Source organism: Podarcis filfolensis, assembly GCF_964270895.1.
Source record: "Podarcis filfolensis genome assembly, chromosome: W".
Taxonomy (NCBI): Eukaryota; Metazoa; Chordata; class Lepidosauria; order Squamata; family Lacertidae; genus Podarcis; species Podarcis filfolensis.
The window spans coordinates 10,513,490-10,537,942 of record NC_139619.1 but is presented as its reverse complement, the minus strand read 5'-3'; the positions used below and the strand labels follow the sequence as shown (position 1 = coordinate 10,537,942).

At 48.0% G+C, this 24,453-nt stretch overlaps 1 protein-coding gene across 1 annotated transcript in view; it reads left to right on the top strand.

The window, feature by feature from the left end:
• LOC310753761 (inositol polyphosphate 5-phosphatase OCRL-like) overlaps positions 1 to 24,453 on the top strand; it is a gene marked incomplete at both ends in the record, with an annotated part of 531,526 nt that overhangs the window by 325,749 nt on the left and 181,324 nt on the right. The window contains 1 exon segment of the mRNA XM_083595104.1: positions 20,509 to 20,636. Within this exon segment, the coding sequence (XP_083451230.1) occupies positions 20,509 to 20,636 (128 nt within the window).

Genomic DNA, 24,453 nt, shown 5'->3' with positions numbered 1-24,453 from the left:
AGGTATATAAAAGTGAGGTCCACTCCAGCCAAGAGCGAAAGAAAACCACCAAGCAGCCCTGCTCCCCAACAATGTCCCCCAAAGAGGATACGGATCGTCTCGGGAATGCTGGTGTCCAGGCACTCAATTCTCTCCTGCAACTCGTCCTGCATGCCCGGGGTCTGGAAGAGGTCCTCCTGAAGCAGAGTATCACCCATGCGTTCGGAAGGGATGAGGTACATCCTGGATAGCATGAAGAACAATCCAGCCCTGGGGTGCATAATGTGAGGTCGAGGAATGCCACAATGGAGAGAAGCCCATCACCAAGAGAGCTGGCACAAGGGCTGAGAATTGTATCCCACCTGCTTTCCACAGTAGCATTCCTACTACCCTTCTCCTGATTTGGGGCAATGGGAGAGTGAAATCATTCCCCGCTTCTTCTAGTGGCCAGTCTCAGAGAGCCGCTTTGCTAGGGATAGACAGACAATGGTTGGGAACACTTGGGTTCTTCTGAGCCGCTCTAAGGAATAGTATATGCTGGATGTCCCACCCGCTGCCGCTCCACCAAGGTGCCACTATACTCACAGCAGGAGCTTGTAAGAGCGAGTCGGTAGCTAAGATATAAATCAGTTGTGGGGTTTGGAACCTGCACACCTCAAAACTGGTACTGGATTCCAGCCCACACCCATCCTTTCAATGGTACCGTCCCCCTCAGCTCACCTGGTGGCAGGCATTCTTGAAGAGGTGGTCCACCAAAAGCCAGATCTCCTTGGCCGCTCAGTGGAGTCATCACCATCCTGGGGTACGATATCCAGAAACTGCTTCTCCTGGAGGTCCAATGACAAGCGGGACTGGCGACTTCCGGTCGGCGCCAGCGATTAATGGCGGTCTCCCGCTGAGCTCCGCTCAGGGAGACTGCTCCGCGAGTTCGGGTCTGACCGCTACGGCGAAGCGGGGACCCTTAAAATCACAGGCGCAGAAGCCTGTGAACACGGAGACTCGGTGGGCACCTTAAGCGCCCCCCCTTTATCGCAAAGGAGCCTTTTTAAAGGCTCCGGAGCGGCATCGGGTGAGCGCGGTGCTGAGAGTCGCTACCCAGCCCGTGGAGCGAAGCCGCGTCGCCATTAACGGAGAGCGCCGATTTCTTCCTGTTATTCGGACTGAATTGGATTACCCGTGAGTAAGACGGAAAGATAATATTAAAAGAAAATTTTAAGAATTTGGCTGAAAACGGAGAAGGCAAAAAAATAAAGAAGTCTGCCTTCCTCGGACTGCATGTAAACAAAGCAACGAAATAGGAAGCCGCAATTTGACAGGAAGTAGCTTTAAATTTAACAGACTCAGACATTGGACTTAATTCCCCCCCATAGCAGGCAGGGGCAGGGGGGGAAGATTTGTGAATTGCTGTACCTGCATGGAAGAAGCATAGAAGGGGAAATTTCTACCGTTTTGAACCCTTGGGGAGGACTGCCTGGAAAGTGAGCCACCGGGACGGAGAGCTGTCACTTAGAGACTTGCAACAAAGTTGGTCTTTTATATCTTTGCAACAAGTAAAGACTTTATCGGATACAAATAGGGTACTCTGGAAAGATACATTTGACACCATTTGGAAAATATTGGACTTTTGTTACTTTTGAAGGGAACTTTTTGTTTTTGGCACTTGGAACTTTGAGCGGCTCCCTCTAGAGGCCGCAGGAAAATTGTTACAACTGTTACAATTCTTATTGTGAGAAACAGGCTTGTGGAATTTCCCATTTGAAAGCTATTTCCGTGGGAATGACCTTGGGACATGAGTGGCCCAATAGAAGCAAGAGTAACGAGAGCTAAAGGCAAAGTTGAACAAAAGTGAAGGGCCTCAGTAACAAATCCAACTGCACCTGCTTCAACTTTTCCCATGGATACTGCGGCAGTGGCTAATGCACTAGTGAGAATAAATGAATCCCTGGAAGCACTCACAAAGCAGAGCACTGAAAACTCTAAACAGCTGATCGAACTGTCAACAAAAATAGATAAAAACACAGAGACAATAAATAAATTAGTCCAAGAAAGTGAGGCAACTAGAAAGATTGCAGAGGAAGCGAAAATCTCTGCAGAAGAAGCAAAAGTTTCTGCAGGAAATACACAGGAAAAGTTGGTGCCAGTCTGTAAAAAGCTAGAAGAACATGATGCTGCCCTGTCTTTACTGGAACTACAGAGGAAAAATAGGAATCTAAGATTAAGATTGATTCCAGAAAATGAAAAAGATAATTTGACAGACTATCTTACAAAAGAATTTCTGGAATTTTGGCAGGACAGCTTGAAAGAAGAGGAGTTTAAGATAATAACTGCTTTCAGACTGGGCAGGAAACAAAACAGAAAGAGCCCTAGAGACTGTTTAATAACTTTGAGATCTCAGGAGGAGAGAGATAAGATATTAAACTTGCATTTTCAAAGAGCTCTTGAGATTGGAGATTTTCGTGTGCAGATTTTCAAAGATATCCCCAAATATATCTTGGAAGTGAGGACTTACTACAAGGATTTGGTCACTTTACTGAGAAAGAACAATATACCATTCAGATGGGAGTTTCCGCAAGGCCTATCTTTCAATTACAAAGGAAAGAAAATTAAGATAAAAACAGTGCAAGATAAAGAACAATTTTTGGCAAGGAACGAGGAGGACCTTTGCAAGGAAACGGTGGATGCTACAGACCCAGCAGAAATACCAGATATTTCAAACTTATCTTTTGGGCTTAAAACACCAACAGGAGAAGAACTGCTAATGGACTGAATCTTCCCAGAAAAAGGCGTGAGGTTTTTCATATTTTAAAAAAAGAACAATTGGACTTGATTTGTTTGCAAGAAACCCACGTGACCAGAGTACATCGAAAATTACTTATTAATAAAAGATTAGGACAGGAATTTATTTCGTCAGACAAGGTGAAGAAAAGAGGAGTGGTGATCTACGCAAAGGAAAAGTTGGCCCCTAAATTAATTTTTAAAGATGAACAAGGAAGATATTTGGCAATTGAAATTCAAGTTCAAGGAGAAAAATTATTGATAATAGGAATTTACGCTCCAAATGAAGGGAAGTCAGAATTCTTTAAGAAATTGCATGAGACATTAATGGACTATTTGGATTACAATGTAATTTTGATGGGAGATATGAATGGAGTGGTCTCTACAAATATGGATAAAGCACAAAGACAGGTAGTCTCCAAGGATGGGAGACTACCAAAGACTTTTTTTGAAATGACAGATAACATGAACCTGATTGACATTTGGAGAACAAGGAACCCTCTTGAGAGGGAGGGAACTTTCTTCTCTGAAGCAAAAATGACTTGGACCAGAATTGACCAAATATGGGTAACTAGTGGGATGGCACCAAAGATAAAGAAAGTGGAAATCTGCCCAAAGACTTGCTCCGACCATAATGCTGTAAAGATGGAGATGAACTTAACAACAGCTGGCTCCTTCAGATTGAGGATGAATGACTCCCTATTTAGAGATGAAGAGGTGTACAAAAAGGCCCAGAAAGCGGTGAAGGACTATTTTGAGATAAATCTGAGAACAGAGGTGGAGAAAAGAGTAACTTGGGATGCAAGTAAAGCCGTTATGCGAGGGTTTTTAATACAACAGAATGCTATAAAAAGGAAGAGACAGAATGAGAAGAAGGATAAGATTCTGGAAAGGATAAAAGAAGGAGAAAAAAAAACTGAGATCAAAGCCAAAGTCACATGAAATTTTGAGAGAAATCAAGTTTTACCAGAGGCAATATATGGAACTGATGAATCAGGAGATAGAATGGAAAATAAAACAAATGAGACAAAAGACATTTGAATCGGCAGACAAATGTGGGAAACTTCTGGCATGGCAATTGAAGAAGAGACAAAAATTGAATATGGTTACAAGCCTAGAAGTTGAAGGAAAGAACATTTATAAACCAAATGAGATTAGAAACTGTTTTCAGAGTTATTTCAAGAGACTTTATGCACAAGGGCCGGTGAATGAAAAAGAGATAGAAGAATTCCTTAAAAAATATGGATTACAAAAAATTTCTGAACAAAGTAGACTGATTTTGAATCAGAAGATAACTGATCAAGAAATTGAGGGAGCCATTCAGAATATGCAATTGGGAAAATCTCCAGGACCTGATGGACTGACCTCCAGATATTACAAAGCTTTGAAAGAATGGCTTATGCAACCGTTGAAGGAGGTCTGCAACGAAATTATAGAGGGGAAGAAGGCACCTGAATCGTGGAAAGAAGCTTATATTACACTTATACCAAAGACAGAGACTGAAAAGAACCAGGTTAAGAACTACCGCCCAATATCATTACTCAATGTGGATTACAAAATTTTTGCAGACATTTTGGCAAAAAGACTGAAAAGAGTTTTGGTGGGGGAGATTCATAAAGACCAAGCGGGCTTTCTTCCAGGAAGACATTTGTCAGACAATGTGAGAAACATAATAGACATTATGGAGTTACTGGAAGTTAATATTAATACCAAGGAAGTGTTAATTTTTGTGGATGCGGAGAAGGCCTTTGACAACATTTCTTGGAATTTTATGAAAAAGAACCTCCAAGGGATGGGGGTAGGCCAAGGTTTTGAAAATGGTATAAGTGCAATTTATTCTGAACAAAAAGCAAAATTGATTGTAAATAATGTGGTTACAGAAGAGTTTGCTATTGAGAAAGGGACACGACAGGGATGCCCAATATCCCCACTACTTTTTATATCGGTCCTGGAGGTCTTATTAAACAGTATAAACTGAGAGCATTTGCAGATGATCTAGTTTTAACCCTGGAAGAGCCAGACACTAGTACGAAAAGAGTTTTAGAACTAATACAAACATTTGGTCAAGTAGCAGGTTTTAAGCTGAATAAACAGAAAACGAAAGTACTGGATAAAAACTTAACAGCTGTTGAAAGGGAGAAGTTTCAGAGTGAAACTGGTTTGACAGTAGCAAAGAAGGTGAAATACCTAGGGATTAATCTGACATCTAAGAATGTGAACTTAGTTAAAGACAATTATGAGAAATGTTGGACAGAAGTTAAGAAAGATCTAGAAATATGGTCAAATTTAAGACTTTCCTTGTTGGGCCGAATTGCTGTTATTAAGATGAATGTCTTGCCGAGAATGTTGTTTTTGTTTCAAACATTGCAGATTTTGGACAAAATGGATTGTTTCAAGAGGTGGCGAAAAGATATATCTAGATTTGTCTGGCAGGGCAAAAAGCCCAGAATAAAATTTAAGATATTAACTGATGCGAAAGAAAGAGGGGGGTTTGCCCTGCCGGACTTAAAGTTGTATTATGAATCAGCGGCCTTTTGCTGGCTGAAAAACTGGCTGCTTCTTGAGAACACAGACATTTTGGATCTGGAAGGGTTCAATAACAGATTTGGCTGGCATGCATATTTATGGTACGACAAGGTAAAAATCCATCAAGGTTTCAAAAACCATATTGTCAGGAAAGCATTATATAATGTCTGGATTCGGTATAAAGATTTGTTAGAAAACAAAACCCCTAGGTGGTTGTCACCAATGGAGGCTAAGGAAGTGAAAAAACTTAATATGCAATCCAAATGGCCGAAGTATTGGGAAATTATAGAACATGAGGAGGGAAAAGTAAAATTGCAGAGTTATGAGAAGTTGAAATTTAAAGTAAGAGACTGGCTGCATTACTACCAGATAAATGAAGTTTTTAAACAGGACAGGAAAATTGGCTTCCAGGTGGAGAGGTCAAAGTTAGAAACAGAGCTTTTGGAACCCAGCACTAAAAATCTGTCAAGAATGTATAACTTGTTGCTGAAATGGAATACACAGGATGAGACGGTTAAATCAGCTATGATCAAATGGGCACAAGATATTGGTCATGACATTATGTTTGCTGACTGGGAACAGTTATGGACCACCGGTATAAAGTTTACGGCATGTAATGCCTTAAGAGAAAACATTATGAAAATGATCTATAGGTGGTACATGACTCCAGTCAAGCTTGCAAAAATTTACCACACGCCCAATAATAAATGCTGGAAATGTAAGGAAACTGAAGGTACCTTTTACCACCTTTGGTGGACGTGCCCAAGGATTAAGGTCTTCTGGGAAATGATTTATAATGAAATGAAGAAGGTGCTTAAATGCACATTTGTGAAGAAACCAGAGGCCTTTCTCCTGGGCATGGTGGGCCAATTGGTCTCAAAGAAAGATAGGACGTTTTTCATGTATGCTACAACAGCAGCAAGAGTACTTCTGGCAAAGTACTGGAAGACACAAGAACTACCCACACTGGAAGAATGGCAGACCAAGGTGATTGACTACATGGGACTGGCGGAGATGACTGGCTGAGAATCCGTGACCAAGGGAGAGAGACGGTGGAAGAAGATTGGAAGAAATTTAAAGTTTATCTTAAGAACTGTTGCAAAATTAATGAGTGTTAAAATGTTTTGGGTCAGGTAAAACAGAATTGCGGGGACAAACAATTGGATATGAGAAAAAGGATTTAAAGGGGAAAAAAAGTGTTATAAGTTGACATTGGGGCTTGCTGGAAAACTTCAAAATAGGGATGCAGAAAAGGGAGGTATGAGGAAGTCGATGAAAGAAGGTTTAAGAAAAAATGTGAAGAAATTATACGTGTTTATATGTTTGTTTGTTTTTGTATTGTTTTGTATTGTCTATTATTATGTGTTAAAAAACCAATAAAAATTTTATAAAAAAAAAAAAAAGACAAGCGGGACTGGCATGAGAGCCTGACAGAATGTGTGCCTGTATGCATTCTTTCCTTGCTCCAGCTGGGTGGACAAGTCTTGCCCTCTGAGGCCACAACTAGGGCTGGGCGATAGCTGGCTTTCAACACGGTGATATATCACTAGCTAAACATTGCAATACACCAATATATCACAATGTCTGAAATAAGATGGAGCTATGTAGAGGCATTGTCTGGCTTCACAGTTTCCCCCCACATGGTGTTTTTTGCATAGTACACACACACATCATGATTCGCAATATATTGCCAGGTCAGAAATTATGAAACCAGTCTCACTATCTAGACTTCAAGCTGATTTGAAAATATATCTATATTGACATATCGCCCGGCCCTAGCCACAGCAAGCATCTCGAGTGGGGAAACAAAAAACAAATTGCTTGCACCCCAAATCCAAGCTCCCCCTCCCCCTATTAATATGCAGCTAGTAATCCTCCCACTCCGGATGTGCAGTTCACCCAAAAGCTTACTAAATATGCAGCTGTGGACATGGGGTTTGGCTAGAGAGCCAATGTGGTGTAGTGGTTAAGAGCGATAGACTCGTAATCTGGGGAACCGGGTTCGCGTCTCTGCTCCTCCACATGCAGCTGCTGGGTGACCTTGGGCCAGTCACACTTCTCTGAAGTCTCTCAGCCCCACTCGCCTCACAGAGTGTTTGTTGGGGAGGAAGGTAAAGGAGAATGTTAGCCGCTTTGAGACTCCTTCGGGTAGTGATAAAGCGGGATATCAAATCCAAACTTCTCTTCTTCTAACATTTTATTTAAATTGTTGGAACCTGCCCTGGGACCTTAGGGTGAAGGGCAGGAAATAAGTAACAAAAACAGCAACAGAACATGGATGGGCCTTCATAGGTTGATGGGCTGCAGCCCCAGCCAGCAGGATGAGATGATGGGGTCACATGTTCACCACCCCTTGTCTAGAGCACGTTGCAGAGGCAGTGGTAGAAACTGAGCAACAGCTGGAGCCCCAGCCCACGACTTTGTATGGGCAATGCAGCATACAGCAGCTGGTGAACCATGCCTCCGGCCTCCTTCCCATCTTCCTCTCCAGAAATGTTCAGGGTGGTTAGTTCTATCTCAAGCTACCACATTCAAGAGAAAGAGAAAGAGAGGAGGGGGGAGCAATGCATTTTGTTCCCACAATGGCCAACCACATGCCCTTGGGAGTCCATAGGGACACGGGGACAATAGCACTTTGTCCATAATGTTCCCCAGAAACTGGTAATCAAAAGCATGTGGTTTGTGATAATAGTGGCAAGAAATAGCCCTGACCGGTAGCCACTGATAAACATATCCTCCATGATTCTAAATGTCTACAGCTGTCCAAATTGACAGTCACCACTGTCTCCTTGTGGCTAGGATAATACACCCAAGTAGATATGATTTCGAGAGGAGTGACATTTCCCTGAGCCACCCCAAAGCAGCCACTACCGCTTCCCAAATGCCAGTGCTCAGGTGGTAAGAGTAAGCCAAAGTGGCATAGTCTGTGCAGCAGTTGCTGAGCACAGAGACAAGGAGAAAACTGGCTCTTGGGGCCAGAGGGGGCTGGCGCCTGCATCATGAGACTGGGCTTTCTGCCTCCCGGGCTGCCAATCGCAAGCGGACCCAGAGTCGAGCAGTGCAAAATCAGTTACAAGCAGTGATGGCAAATTCTGGTTTCGTCTCCGTTCTCCTCTGCCGAGTTCTACAAGGGCCACGCTGAGACTAGGGAAGAGACCAAAGCAGAGAACTAGAGCCGCCACCTGGACTGGATTTGAGTCAGAAGGCAGGCAGGTGCGGGTTGCCTGAGAGGAAAGTCAGGTTGGTGGGGTAGTGCCTGGTTTGCCCTAAGGGACCAGCTGCCACTGCATGGAGCAGCTGCTGATCGTTGACAAGGGCAACTCCATTTACGTGCCTTCGAGGCACACGCACACTGCCGCAAAGCTGGAAGGGGCACTTGAAGGGGCAAAAATGTCCCCCCCAAGAGCACAAAAGCGGCAAAGTGGCATGGAAACAGCATCTCGACTCCCTCCCAGGAGCTTTGGCACTGACCTTTCAGGCCTGTGGAGAGTTGGAGCAAGGAGTTTTGCAGGGAGGCTGGCAAGTGCTGCTGGTTTTCAAAAGGCCTTTCAAAAGGGTTTCCGGACGTTTAGAGGGTGTTTGCAGGCTTTTCCAATGCTGTCCCCAATATACGCAATTTCATTTAAACGCACGGTACCTCGGAACGCAACCCCCGTGTAAACAGGGCGTTGCCTGTACCTGATTTGAGCCCGCTACAAGAACATCTAGAGGATAGCAAACCAACTGTTACCTTTTCTAGGAAGCTGTCTTCTCCCTGAGATCAGAGGAGGAAGGCAAGAGCAAAAGACAACCAAGGGTGTTAATGGCACAGGCCCTGAGAAGAGAAAGAAACAGCCCGTTGGCTGAACAGTATCTGGGCAGATGGCAGGGAAATGCACACGGTTCAGTGGCCCTGCGAAAGGGCAGGTGGGAGGACCACAACCTGGGATGACTCAGTCAAGGCAAACAAAGGGCATGAACAGCACACAGGAAGCGGATGCACAGCTACAGAAGCTGAAGCTGAATGCAGCGGAGGACCCCCAGCCCCCACATTTCTGAGTGGAAGAGCAGCTGTTTTTCAAGCAGGCAAGCAGAGTGGGAAGGGTAGACATCCAGCACAAGGCTTCCAAGGAGGTCCCGAAGCAGCTTGGTAGGTAGCTCCCACCAGTGGCGTAGCGTGGGGGGTGCAGGGGGGGCCGGCCGCACCGGGTGCAACATCTGGGGGTTAGGGCAAATCCACGGGATAGGGGGCGCAAATCCACGGGTTGGGGGCGCAAATCCATGGGTTAGGGGGCGCAAATTACTTGCCTTGCCCCGGGTGCTGACAACCCACCCTACGCCACTGGCTCCCACTGATGGTGAGGAAATAGTCCTTGCCACGGTCAAGGTGAAGGACAAAGATAGCCTCAATCTTCTCTTCCTTGCTGACATACACATCCAGGGAAATGTCCACCGTCTCACCTAAAACGGGAGGAGGTCAGGTAGATACATTCTTTGGCACAGCCAAAGAATATAAAAAGGGAAAGCATTTATTTGTCTCCTAAAGGATTTTTGCGCCCCCAGTGTAACTTTCTTTTTTAGTTTACATTTCATTGAGTTTTTAAAAGTTTGGCTAGTTCTATATGATCCCCAAGATATTTTTGTGCCTCCACAACATAAAAATACACATTGTTTTAAAAAAGTAATTTTTTGACGGACTGCTCTCACTGGTTCCCTGCGATGCCAAAAGGTGTCAAGGAGATAAGTAACTATACAGCCTTTAGGGAAGTTTTTAATGTTTTATGATGGTTTTGCATATGTTGGAAGTCTGAGGCTGCCCCCCCTTGCCTTCCTTGCAGCATCCTTCTCAAAGAGCTAAGGCATGACTACGCTCACAGAGTTTAAATCCACCGTAAGGTGCAGCAATCAGGCCTCTGTTTCAACACAAAATACCAATGATCCTTATGCCAAGTGGGAGAAAGGTCCTCAACATGATGAACACACAAACCTTGGAGAGAAAAATGTAAAACAAAAAGCACCAGCAATTTAATTGGACTTAATGGAAGTCTCTGCTGATAAGAGCATGTGAGCAACGCAGATTTTCCAGACAGATGCAAAACCTAGAGCAGGAAACCTTAGACCTTTAGATATTGCTGGACAGCAGCTATGCTGGGGCTGATGGGAGTCCAACAACATCTGGAGCGTGTGCTGAGCTAGGAAAGCCCTCTAACTGGGAAACTGCAGAGCAGTCCTACTTATTCCAAGGCAACCCTCCAACTTAATTGGGACTTGCTTCTAATTCAGGTTGCACAAACCTGCAACCTTAAAAAGGATTTGTAGAAGTCGCAGTCATCCTATGTTATAGCTACACTTTGCTCCTAACTGCCTGAAAGTGGTTTCTCTAGCCTAGGCTGGGGTATCCCAGACAAAGGAAATAAACAGGGCAAAATCCTAAACCACCACATATAACACAAAGATGTCTCTCACCTGGTTGTAGGTCAGAAGTCTCTGAAGCTGATTTTTAGTGATCAGATGACAATGCTGGAAAAAAGCAAAGCAACCACAGCTACAGGCTAGCTCACGGGGTTGGGGGTCGGGGGGCAGCCTGCTGCCACTTCCTGCAATATGTAGTAAGACTGATAACTAGGATTGGGCAGTATGATCATATTAGGCTAGTGCTCTGTGAACTAGACTGGCTCTTGAACTGCTTCCAGGCCCAATTCAGAGCATCCCATTTGGCCTTTCAAGTGTTTCAAGGTTTGGGAAAAGGGTACCAGAAGAAGGCCCACTTATTTTTGCACTGCTGAAGCATCTGATCAAGATCTGTATTTTAAAATGAGCTTAAAAATATATATTTGCAAATGTTTGTATCTCTCATGCCAGGCATAAAGCAGGTGACTGAATACTCTGGCAGCTGTTTATCTTCCTGTTCAAGGGCCCCATTGATCTATAGCAGTATTTCAGGGTTGTAAAAGGAAATTACAGGCTGGGAGCAAAAGGTCACACTGACCATACAAATTATAGAATACAATCAAGCTACAAAAACACAATTAAGAATTGGTAAATAGTAATAATTATTGTGCCTCCCATTAAACTTGAGCCACATCTTCCTAAGGTTAAAAGGGAAAGAGCTAATAGAAACAGCAGCTGGCTTGAAAGGGGGGGTGTAGATCTAAGGGGTTGCTTTCAAAACTGTTTTTATTAAGTTCCTTTTTTACTTTGAAAAGGCCTTTCCTTTCCTTCTAAAAAGCTATATATGTTAATGTATGAAATATATTGGCTTAAATGTAATTATGCAAAAGATTTAAAAAGTAAGAAATGTTAGATTCTTATGTTAGATTCTTATTTCATAGAATCAAAGAATCATGGAGTTGGAAGAGACCACAAGGGCCATCGAGTCCAACCCCCTGCCAAGCAGGAAACACCATCAGAGCACTCCTGACATATGGTTGTCAAGCCTCTGCTTAAAGACCTCCAAAGAAGGAGATCTTTCATTGATAATGTGTGAGAGGAGAACCCAAGATCCTTTTAAGATAAAAATTAAAAAAACATGCACCATCTGTTTTAGCCATCTGTTTTGCAGTGAATAGGGCAATAGGGCAAAAGGTGAAATGTTAATTAAGGTATAATAATTAAGGTATAATAATGTTAATCTAAGATATATGACTACTTATTTGCCATTTATAGATAGAAGGAAATATAGCTCTTTGTCTCCCATAAAAGGCAATAGGAAATGGGTGTATCTTTTATGATTGGTTCTAGCAAACAGCCAATAGGAATTTCAACCAGGCTGATTGGACAGAGGCAGCCAAAGGAGGAGCAAGGGGGCTGAGCTGAGGAAATATAAGTGCTGACCATCAGGGCTGGAGTGGGCAGAGCTTTGGTAACCATATACCACTGTGTCTCTCATTTATTTGTCTGACAAATAAATTATTATTTTAATTTCTCTATTGCTGCGTTGAATATTTCATTCCAGCTAAGCGTTAACCACAAGCAGGGTGCTACACTGCCTCTCCACTGACTAGAATCTTCAAGGCATCATTTTGCGTCGCCATTAGGGGCCTGATCCATTCGCGCGCCCCATCTTGCAGATGCCCCACAATGTAAGCCACCCTCTCCCCGTCATCAGCAAAGTCATCTTTCTGCAGTTCCAAAGCGTACTGTACTTCCGTTCAGAAAGCATTGTAGTCTTGGGGCTTCCCACCAAACTTGTGTACCAGCCCTGGTACCTTCCTTGCGATGGGGGTGGGTCTGACCTGTGCATCCTGAGTCCGTCTTTCATCCAGCCGCGCCGTCAGGAAAGCTACATGCTGCTCCAAGTCTCGGTTCCACTCGACCAGACTCCGCACTGCAGCTGGTTGCTCCGTCTCTCCGGCTGTCCCTGTTTGGCTCATGGAAGTACATGGAAGGAGAGGGACCGCCAGAGATCCGACACGTGTTTCCCGAGGACCGATGGGTGTGGGGGGGAGCGTTGGTTGGGAAACGAGAACTGGCAGGGCTTACTAGAGACGATGCGTTCGCTCAAGCGAAAATCAGGGAACTCCGGGACGGAAGGGAAGACCATGGAGGGTTTGAGGAAAAGGAAGGGCTACTGTACTATAAGGGGGCACTGTATGTACCGGGGGAGACCTTGAGGGGGAAGGTACTTAAACAACTCCATGACAACCCAACAGCTGGGCACTTTGGACAGCACAAGACCATGCTGCTCGTCACCAGGCAGATCTGGTGGCCAAAGGTGAGGGAAGACGTACGGGAATATGTACGGGGGTGCGACCGATGCCAGAGGGCAAAGGGGGAGAGGGCTGCCCCCGCAGGGTTACTGGAACCCTTACCTACACCGGGAAGGCCCTGGGAGGTGGTGTCCATTGATTTTATGACAGATTTGCCCAAGTCAAGGGGGAAGACAGCAGTCATGGTAGTAGTCAATCTACTGACAAAAATGTGCCATTTCATAGCTTGCTCACATGCGGTGACGGCAGAGGAGACAGCCAGGTTGTTTGTGGATCACATTTTCAGGCTGCATGGGTCTCCCTCGAGGGTAATCTCAGATCGCGGGAAACAATTTACTTCCAGGTTCTGGAGGAAGCTCATGAGCTTGCTACAGGTCGAGGTGGGCTTCTCGGCGGCGAGGCACCCGGAAACCAATGGACAAGCAGAAAGAGCGAACAGTATACTCCAGCAATACCTACGCTGCTACGTCAGCGAGAGACAGAACGATTGGGTAGAGAAACTAGCGTTGGCTGAATTTGCGTACAATAACGCTGAACATGTGTCCACGGGAATGAGCCCGTTCATAGCCAATTATGGGTGTCACCCCAGGGCCTTCCCGGGGAGGGGGGAGGAAGGATGGAGTGTACCCGCGGCAGAGCAGTTTGTAGAAGAAATGGAGGCCTTGCACCAGCAACTCAAGATGAACTTGGAGCGGGCCAAGGAAGTTTACAAGAGGCAGGCGGACAAGCACCGTCGGGAGGGGGAGGCCATACGGGTGGGAGACCGAGTGTGGTTGTCAACCCAAGGGTTACCCCTAAAGGGAGGGTGCAAGAAGTTGCAGCTGAGGCAGCTGGGGCCTTTTGAGGTAACACAGCAGGTGAACCCCGTGGCATTCAAGCTCAAGTTGCCTGGCAGCATGAAGATACATCCGGTGTTCCATAGGTCCCTACTTTCACCGTACAGGGAGGGGCGGGAATTTCCGGGGCGGGAGGGAGGAGTCACCACCCACCCGCTGGTAGAGGAGAGGGAACACCGCAACCAAGCCACGGAAATACTCGATTCAAGGTGGCGAGGTCGCCAGGTGGAGTACTTGGTAGCTTGGGAGGGAGAACCCAGGTCAGAAAACACGTGGGTCCCCACTGAATCAATCAATGACGGCTATCTGGTGGGAGAATTCCACAGTTTGTTCCCGGATAAGCCAAAACCACTAGCGAGATTCTGGGAGGAAGAATTTGGAACCACAGACGACGAAGGGGACTTTGTGGGTTTTCCTGCCTCCGAAGAGGAGGGAGGGGAGGTGTCAGAGGGAGAAGAATCAGACTGGGAGGTCCACCCTGCGGGAAGAGATCGGAGCAGGTGGGAAGCTGGTTTTGAATCCTCAGAGGATGGTGACAGCTCCTTCAGGGGATTCCCCGCATCGTCGGCCGAGGAAAGAAACGAGGTTGAATCGGAAAATCGCACCGGGGGTGGAGGGGGTCCTGGGGAGGAGGTGGATGTCAGGGAACTGCCATCGGAGCCCGAGGGAGAGGGAGGGCTCCAGAGGGATTCCGGAGAGCGTCCCGGGAGGGAGAGAAGCAGCCCATCTTCTGGGGAAGGAAATCAGCGTAGCACCAGTGGAGAAGGGGGGCAGATGGGGGAATCGGCAAGGTGGCTCCATGACTCCTCGCCGGAGACCAGCGGGGAGAGCACGGGTCCTCCGCTGCCCACACCCTCCCTGCGCAGAAGGCTTCCGCGCAGGGAGAGTAGGCGGAGACTAGGCGTCAGAGAGCTTCTTTGCTGGAAGAAGTTCAAGAAACGCCCACTGACGGATTCTGCCAGCGATTGAGACAGCCACGGGTGAGTGGCTGTCTGGACAGAAAGAGTTCACCCAGGTAACGCAGCCAGGTGTGGCGCCGATTTACGCACGAGCAACCCCTAGAACCATTACAATATAGAACTAGCCAAACTTTTAAAAACTCAATGAAATGTAAACTAAAAAAGAAAGTTACATTGGGGGCGCAAAAACCCTTTCCCTTTTTATATTCTTTTGTTAGGATCACTTTCTCTCACCCCCCAGTATCCTGTCACCATCTTCTGTGCAGCTGCTGCTTTGGAGGACTAGAGAGGAAAGTGGGGTGGGGGTGGGAACTGAGTCGCTTCTTTTCCTAATTCTTGAAGTTAAGGTTTCCCCCATACACCTGTGAGAACAGGAAGCTGTACTAGATGGGCCATTGGCCTGATCCCGCAGCCTCCTATTGTGTCCTTCTGTTCAATTCTTCACCGTCTTAACTTTTAATTTACAGACAAGCCAACTTGGCTGTGCCAAAGAATGTATCTACCTGACCTCCTCCCGTTTTAGGTGAGACGGTGGACATTTCCCTGGATGTGTACGTCAGCAAGGAAGAGAAGATTGAGGCTATCTTTGTCCTTCACCTTGACCGTGGCAAGGACTATTTCCTCATCATCAGTGGGAGCTACCTACCAAGCTGCTTCGGGACCTCCTTGGAAGCCTTGTGCTGGATGAGGCAGCCGATTGGCGAAGTTCCCGTCACCAGACTTATTGACCTGGTAGGGAAAGGGGTTGATTTACCTGGCAGGTTCATGTGCTGGATGTCTACCCTTCCCACTCTGCTTGCCTGCTTGAAAAACAGCTGCTCTTCCACTCAGAAATGTGGGGGCTGGGGGTCCTCCGCTGCATTCAGCTTCAGCTTCTGTAGCTGTGCATCCGCTTCCTGTGTGCTGTTCATGCCCTTTGTTTGCCTTGACTGAGTCATCCCAGGTTGTGGTCCTCCCACCTGCCCTTTCGCAGGGCCACTGAACCGTGTGCATTTCCCTGCCATCTGCCCAGATACTGTTCAGCCAACGGGCTGTTTCTTTCTCTTCTCAGGGCCTGTGCCATTAACACCCTTGGTTGTCTTTTGCTCTTGCCTTCCTCCTCTGATCTCAGGGAGAAGACAGCTTCCTAGAAAAGGTAACAGTTGGTTTGCTATCCTCTAGATGTTCTTGTAGCGGGCTCAAATCAGGTACAGGCAACGCCCCGTTTACATGGGGGTTGCGTTCCGAGGTACCGTGCGTTTAAATGAAATTGCGTATATTGGGGACAGCATTGGAAAAGCCTGCAAACACCCTCTAAACTTCCGGAAACCCTTTTGAAAGGCCTTTTGAAAACCAGCAGCCTCCCTGCAAAACTCCTTGCTCCAACTCTCCACAGGCCTGAGAGGTCGGTTCCAAAGCTCCTGGGAGGGAGTCGAGATGCTGTTTCCATGCCACTTTGCCGCTTTTGTGCTCTTGGGGGGCACATTTTTGCTCCTTCAAGTGCCCCTTCCAGCTTTGCGGCAGTGTGCATGTGCCTCGAAGGCACGTAAATGGAGTTGCCCTTGTCAACGATCAGCAGCTGCTCCATGCAGTGGCAGCTAGTCCCTTAGGGCAAACCAGGCACTACCCCACCAACCTGACTTTCCTCTCAGGCAACCCGCACCTGCCTGCCTTCTGACTCAAATCCAGTCCAGGTGGTGGCTCTAGCTCTCTGCTTTGGTCTCTTCCCTAGTCTCAACATGGCCCTTGTAGAACTCGGCAGAGGAGAACGGAGACGAAACCAGAATTTGCCATCACTGCGCTGCTCGACTCTGGGTCCGCTTGCGATTGGCAGCCCGGGAGGCAGAAAGCCCAGTCTCATGATGCAGGCGCCAGCCCCCTCTGGCCCCAAGAGCCAGTTTTCTCCTTGTCTCTGTGCTCAGCAACTGCTGCACAGGCTATGCCACTCTGCCTTACTCTTACCACCTGAGCACTGGCATTTGGGAAGCGGTAGTGGCTGCTTTGGGGTGGCTCAGGGAAATGTCACTCCTCTCGAAATCATATCTACTTGGGTGTATTATCATAGCCACAAGGAGACAGTGGTGACTGTCAATTTGGACAGCTGTAGACATTTAGAATCATGGAGGATATGTTTATCAGTGGCTACCGGTCAGGGCTATTTCTTGCCACTATTATCACAAACCACATGCTTTTGTTTACCAGTTTCTGGGGAACATTATGGACAGAGTGCTATTGTCCCCATGTCCCTATGGACTCCCAAGGGCATGTGGTTGGCCATTGTGGGAACAAAATGCATAGCTGTCAAGTGTCCCTTATTTGAAGGGACAGTCCCTTATTCCAGCGCCATGTCCCGCTGCTGTCCCTTATTGATGGATGTCCCTTAAATGATGTCCCTTAAATTTCAAAGGAAGCAGCTCCTCTCCCTCCCTCCCTGCCGGTCAGGGAGGAGGGAGGCTCCAACTGTGTTGCTTGGCTGTGTTGCTCACCCAATAAGAAGTCTAAGAACGACTGGGGGGTGGAGCTTGCATGCCTTGTGTGTGGCTAGTTAATGCAAGCTGAGGGGGTTTTTGAATGCTGGACGCCATTTTGTTGCACGTGCTGCTGCAAACTTTGCAGTGCAAAGCCAGGCCGGGGAGCCATCTTAAGTTGAGGCTGCATAGGCCTTGTGGTGCATGTGATTCAGATTCTATTCAGTTGAACCTCTGGTTACAAAGTTGGTTGGACGGTGTTCTCGAAGCTACCAGCGTGAGTTTGACCAGACTGCACGAGGACAGGAAGACTGGAGTGCCTGGAACAGTTGAGGCTGCAGGTCCCTTATTTTGGCTGCTGGTCCCTTATTTTCAAGACTGCTGGTCCCTTATTTTCAAATCTGTAAGTTGACAGCTATGACAAAATGCTGATCTAACCCAGCAAGGCTCCTGTGTTCTTTAGCATGCACCAGCTACTCTTGCACTAAGACTCTGATACAGCATGTGTCATTCCCCACACCAGTACACACACACACCCTCTCTCTCTCTCTCTCAAGACAGGGGTGGGGAGTATTGGCGGCGGGGGAGGGGGGATGAACTGGGTCCTAATCAACAGCTGCCCTGGGGATGAGGGGATCAAATTCTCCATCCTTGCCAACTCCTTTTAGTGATGGGCTGCTTGCCATTGCTGTGCTCCTAAAGCTCTCTTGCTCCCCCCTCCTCTCTTTCTCTTTGTCTTGAATGTGGTAGCTTGAGATAGAACTAACCACCCTGAACATTTCTGGAGAGGAAGATGGGAAGGAGGCCGGAGGCATGGTTCACCAGCTGCTGTGTGCTGCATTGCCCATACAAAGTCGTGGGCTGGGGCTCCAGCTGTTGCTCAGTTTCTACCACTGCCTCTGCAACGTGCTCTAGACAAGGGGTGGTGAACATGTGACCCCATCATCTCATCCTGCTGGCTGGGGCTGCAGCCCATCAACCTATGAAGGCCCATCCATGTTCTGTTGCTGTTTTTGTTACTTATTTCCTGCCCTTCACCCTAAGGTCCCAGGGCAGGTTCCAACAATTTAAATACAATGTTAGAAGAAGAGAAGTTTGGATTTGATATCCCGCTTTATCACTACCCGAAGGAGTCTCAAAGCGGCTAACATTCTCCTTTACCTTCCTCCCCAACAAACACTCTGTGAGGCGAGTGGGGCTGAGAGACTTCAGAGAAGTGTGACTGGCCCAAGGTCACCCAGCAGCTGCATGTGGAGGAGCAGAGACGCGAACCCGGTTCCCCAGATTACGAGTCTATTGCTCTTAACCACTACACCACATTGGCTCTCTAGCCAAACCCCATGTCCACAGCTGCATATTTAGTAAGCTTTTGGGTGAACTGCACATCCGGAGTGGGAGGATTACTAGCTGCATATTAATAGGGGGAGGGGGAGCTTGGATTTGGGGTGCAAGCAATTTGTTTTTTGTTTCCCCACTCGAGATGCTTGCTGTGGCTAGGGCCGGGCGATATGTCAATATAGATATATTTTCAAATCAGCTTGAAGTCTAGATAGTGAGACTGGTTTCATAATTTCTGACCTGGCAATATATTGCGAATCATGATGTGTGTGTGTACTATGCAAAAAACACCATGTGGGGGGAAACTGTGAAGCCAGACAATGCCTCTACATAGCTCCATCTTATTTCAGACATTGTGATATATTGGTGTATTGCAATGTTTAGCTAGTGATATATCACCGTGTTGAAAGCCAGCTATTGCCCAGCACTAGTTGTGGCCTCAGAGGGCAAGACTTGTCCACCCAGCTGGAGCAAGGAAAGAATGCATACAGGCACACATTCTGTCAGGCTCTCATGCCAGTCCCGCTTGTCATTGGACCTCCAGGAGAAGCAGTTTCTGGATATCGTACCCCAGGATGGTGATGACTCCACTGAGTGGCCTAGGAGATCTGGCTTTTGGTGGACCACCTCTTCAAGAATTCCTGCCACCAGGTGAGCTGAGGGGGACGGTACCATTGAAAGGATGGGTGTGGGCTGGAATCCAGTACCAGTTTTGGGGTGTGCAGGTTCCAAAAGTCCCAATTGATTTATATCTTAGCTACCGACTCGCTCTTACAAGCTCCTGCTGTGAGTATAGTGGCACCTTGGTGGAGCGGCAGCGGGTGGGACATCCAGCATATACTATTCCTTAGAGCGGCTCAGAAGAACCCAAGTGTTCCCAACCATTGTCTGTCTATCCCTAGCAAAGCGGCTCTCTGAGACTGGCGACTAGAAGAAGCAGGGAATGATTTCACTCTCCCATTGCCCCAAATCAGGAGAAGGGTAGTAGGAATGCTACTGTGGAAAGCAGGCGGGATACAATTCTCAGCCCTTGTGCCAGCTCTCTTGGTGATGGGCTTCTCTCCATTGTGGCATTCCTCGACCTCACATTATGCACCCCAGGGCTGGATTGTTCTTCATGCTATCCAGGATGTACCTCATCCCTTCCGAACGCATGGGTGATACTCTGCTTCAGGAGGACCTCTTCCAGACCCCGGGCACGCAGGACGAGCTGCAGGAGAGAATTGAGTGCCTGGACACCAGCATTCCCGAGACGATCCGTATCCTCTTTGGGGGACATTGTTGGGGAGCAGGGCTGCTTGGTGGTTTTCTTTCGCTCTTGGCTGGAGTGGACCTCACTTTTATATACCTGGTGGCTTAGGTTCCTAGGCCAGCCCATCCTTAAGGCTCTGAGACACAGCAAACTGAAATCCCCACAGTCAAGTCCAGTCATGCATCCAAACAGCTTCACAGCTTTAACCCCCATTTGAAAACATCAGCCTGGCTAGGTAGAGCAGAGGTGGGGAACCTTGACAGGCCCGCAGGCCCCACATCTAGCATCATACGTGGTGTCAGATGTGGAGACAGGTAAAGACATGGCTGCAAAGTAGCTTCAAGGGTGCGTTCAATTGTTCTTTGGCAAGCAGGGTTTCTTGACCGCACTTTTGGAGTTGACCACTAGTATTTGTTCTTTGGATTGAAACCATGCCTGCAGAAGGACATTTCCTCGGCAGATCAGCTTTGCAGGCAGCTTCGTCAAGAGGGGAGGTGTGGGATAATTACAGTGGGATGGCTCAGCTGGTAGAGCGTGACACTCTTAATCTCAGGGCTGCGGGTTCAAGGTCCACCTTGCGCCAAAAGGGGGAACTTGCAAGGTGGGCCCAGATGTATAAGGACCAAGCTTCTTGCTTTGGACCAGCCTGGGAAGGAGGCAGGCTGCAGGTAACAGGACAGAACACTTCCCTTGCCAGGCTGTCAATAGCTGGCAGTGACCACTCGGTGGCCGAAGCTCTGCTCATCTTCCTGGACGCAGTGCCAGAACCAGTCCTTTGCTATGAACTGTATCAGCGCTGCCTTGAGTGCTCACATGACAGCCACCTCTGTCGCCAGGTCGGCCCCAGAGCCCCATCTCTTCCTGGCTGGTCTGTGGTGTGTACAGAAGCATAGAATCAGAAGGGATTTCCAAAGTCATCTAGTCCAAATGTTGCCGCGAGTAACAGGAAATCCACTAAAACATCCCTGAAAGCCAGTAAACCGGCACACTGGCAGGAGGGCTAGTCTGGTCTGGGAAGCCTTGTTAACTGCAGAGGTTGCTGATGTCTCCTTTGATAACCATCCCTCTCGGTTGTGGAGGGGGGTGGGGTGCGCACATGTTGCCTTTTTGCTTTCTGACCAGGACTTGTAACAATAGCCCACCTGTTTCAGTGAACCTCGCTTGAATTTCCAACCCAGGAAGCGGCCATATACTGGGCCATCTAGCTCAGTATTGTCGAAATTGACAAGCAGTGGCTCTCCAGGATTTCAGACAAGGGATGTTCCCTACCCTCCTGGGAGATGCTGGGGGTGGAGCCTGAGACTTTCTGCATGAAAAGCAGGTGGTTTACTGCAGAGCTATGGCCCTTCCCCCAAGATATCTCAGTTGGTAGAGCATAAGACTCTTCATCTCAGTGTCCTGAGTTCGAGTCCCACCTTAGGCATTGCAGGGGGTTCGATTAGTTAACCCTTGTGGTCCCCTCCGACTCTACAGTTGTATTATTCCTCAAAGTTCCCAGCAGAGTTCTAGTCCGGTTACCATTTTAAACTACTCTGAGAGCAACAACGTCAGTGGCAACATGCTAGGTAAGGCCTGCCTGTCCTGGCTGGGAGCTGGCCTTCCTCCTGCTCCCGCCTCCTCTCATGCAAATGTTTTCGCTTCCCTGCAGCCACCCTCTTCGCCAGCCTCCTGCTACGGCCTCTGCCCAACGTTCTGCCGAGTGCCATCGGCTTCCTCCTGGGCTTCCTGCTGGGGGCGGATGACTCCGAAAGGTGCCAAGCGTGACTGGAGACGAAGTTGGGAGGGAAGAGGCAAGGCCCAGCCTCTGTTCTCTGGTGCCTGCCCTTCCCCTTGTGCCATCTTGCCATGTGCCAGCTCCCTTCCCTGTGCTTCGCCCTTTCCACCTTTTCCTCTTGACTCCTGACACGGTTGCACACTTGGCTTTCCACATGGTTCCAGGGCATTGGCAGCAGGTTCAGGGTGCTTGGGGAGGGACCCTGTTGGAGGACAGTCATTCCCCTGCCCATCCTACTACCACCACTGCTGCTCTCAGTCCCTGCGCAGTAGTCCACGCTCTCCCCTTCTGCTGCAGCTGAGCATGTGCTACTCTTGGTGGGTACCAGGCATAAGGATTCCTGGCCTGTCCTGGGATTGCAGGACCTCTTTCTCTGTCCCCCCAGCCTTGATGCTCATCAAGAAGGGGCAGGGCAGCCACTGTGGCCCACGTATGCCTTAGCCTGCTCTCTATAGTTCAGCTATCTGTCCCCATTCTGCCAAGTAGAGTTCTAGGGTGTTCATTCTTCATGAGACACTAAGCACTGCCTAAAGGGACCAGGGAGGAGGAGGGGGCGCAGGCTGGGCAGCAGGAGGGGAGCTGAGGCAGTGGGTACAGCTGGGTTGGGTTGGGCTCCCCACCCGACCCCAAGTTCTGCAACTTTGTCTTTCTGCTTTTGTGTCCTGGGTTCCTGTACTTGGTGCACACACACTCTTAATTTATTGGGAAGCGGTTGTTTCAAAATGAAAGATCCGTTGTGCAGAGATTGTTCTGGTGTTTGGAGGGGAGCTACACTTGCCTTGGCTGGTTTCTCCACTGCTCTGAAGCTCAGCCAGACTTTCCAAATGTAGCCGCCTTGGGCCCTCGCAGCACACATGAGGGAGAGGCTGTGGAGAGGGGGTGCTGCATGGGGCATCAGGTCGTGCAGATACCATGGAATCTGACTTCGCTCTTCACAACAAGGCTTGCAGGTGCAGAAAGAGGGCTACATTGCTTCCCCAAGGTGTTTCTCAATTGCTCTCCTTCCTCATACTGCTTGCAGCTTGCAAGTTTCAGCCCAGCAGCGGCTGGCTGCGAATTATTGCATAGACTCTTGAGGGGAGGTCTGCCCTCCCCTCTCCCCATTAAGCTTTGTCTCCAGGGCTCAGTGGTAGGAGGGAGAACAGAGGCAGAAAAAGAACTGGGCTTGGCTTGAGGGGGTTATGAGAGCATATGTGCACCTGGTGCCAAGGGATAAGGCTGCAGAACTGAGCAGAGCACACTTAAGAGCAGGAGGAGCTGAGCCCTGCTCCCGCCACCACCACCAACAGCAACTCCTAGATGTCCACTTGTTCTTCTCAAGGGAGTCCCCAAAATGACCAAAGGAGACTGGAGCTCTGAGAGCAGCTATGGAGACTGCAGAGTCTGGATGGGAGCTCTTTTATTATTTATTTTCATTTGAAGTGGGATGGAGTGGAGGCTAGATGGATGACTTTGAGGGGGGGGGGAGTAGGCGGAGAGCAGTGGAACAGGATTGGGAACTTCCTCCTTCCCCACTGAAATAATCCAACTGGGCACCCTAGGAACTGGCAGGGCCAACCTGCGCATGAGGCGTTGCGAGGCCATTGGCTCAAGGGGGGGCAGATCAAGGTCCATAGAGCACCATGCTTGCAGCCATGCCACTATTGTGACCACGGTCAGGCCCTTGTGAGGGTTTTGCCAACACAACCTGCTCCTCTCCAGCCTCCTTTCCTAAAGGAGAAGCAGAGGCAAGGCTCAGGGTGTTTCTGCCTCAAGCAAAAACATCCTCAGCTGGTCCTGGCAGTGGACATTAGAAATTGCTTTCGATATGGAAAAGAGTGGAATGCAGGAAAGTGGGGGGAGGGGAGTGTGTTAAAGAAAAAGGGAGGAGTTTTCCAAACTAAAATTGGGGTTGAAGACAGAGCTCTATTGAGTCACAAAAGGGGCTTCTGCCAGCCCAGTGGAATTTCCGGCTCCCCACATCCCAGCGTCTTAAAACACAAGAAGAGCTTGGGGAGTCAATTTTGTGCATAAGGTAGATGTTTGGCATGGTCTGTCCTTGATGTGAAAAGAGGATCCTTTCAATATTTACTTTGGTGAACTACAGCTCCCACAACAACAACTCTGAAGGTGACGCAGATGTTCAGAGCGGGGTGCTGATAATGCCAAGGTCATAAGTTTGATCCCTGTATAGGCCAACTGCATTATTCCTGCATTGTAGGGGATGGAACTAGATCAGTGGTTCCTAATTGGCTGATTACTGAGGACCCCTTATTTTTCAAAAGCCAAGCCGCAGACCCCCTACTTTTGAAAAACTTGATAACTCTATGGTAGTTACCTCTGCAAAGCAATTTTTTGAACAAAATGTGGGTAATAAGCAAAGGATTTTAGGTATACTAAAAACAACAAGACCGCCCATAAAATGTATGCTATTGCCATGCCAAAATGAGAGAAAATTAGTTGGAGGGAGGCAAGGGATGGGGCCACGGACCCCTGATTGGGAATAACGGAACTAGATGGTCCTCGGTGTCCCTTCCAACTCCACAATTCGATGATCCTGTGTCTTAAACACAAATCTTGAGGAATAGTGTTTGTGTGTGTGTGGGGGGGGGGTTCTGTTTGAACTTTCCCAGCCTTTGATTTATTCTGATTTGCGCTTGTGTCCCTACTCCCCACGTGTAGAATTGCTATACGTTTGGATTTTCATGGACATTCAAGCGTTTCCCGCATGGACACTTGTTTCCAACGGCCAAATCCCGGCAATTCCGGGCGGATGGCAACCCTACCCACTTGTGCCAGATTGCCTGGCATACATTACAAGCATCTAGTCACATCCTGGGGCTAGCCGACCTGACGGGAAGAGTCCGCGACCAGAAGGAGGAGGAGTACCAGGAAGAATG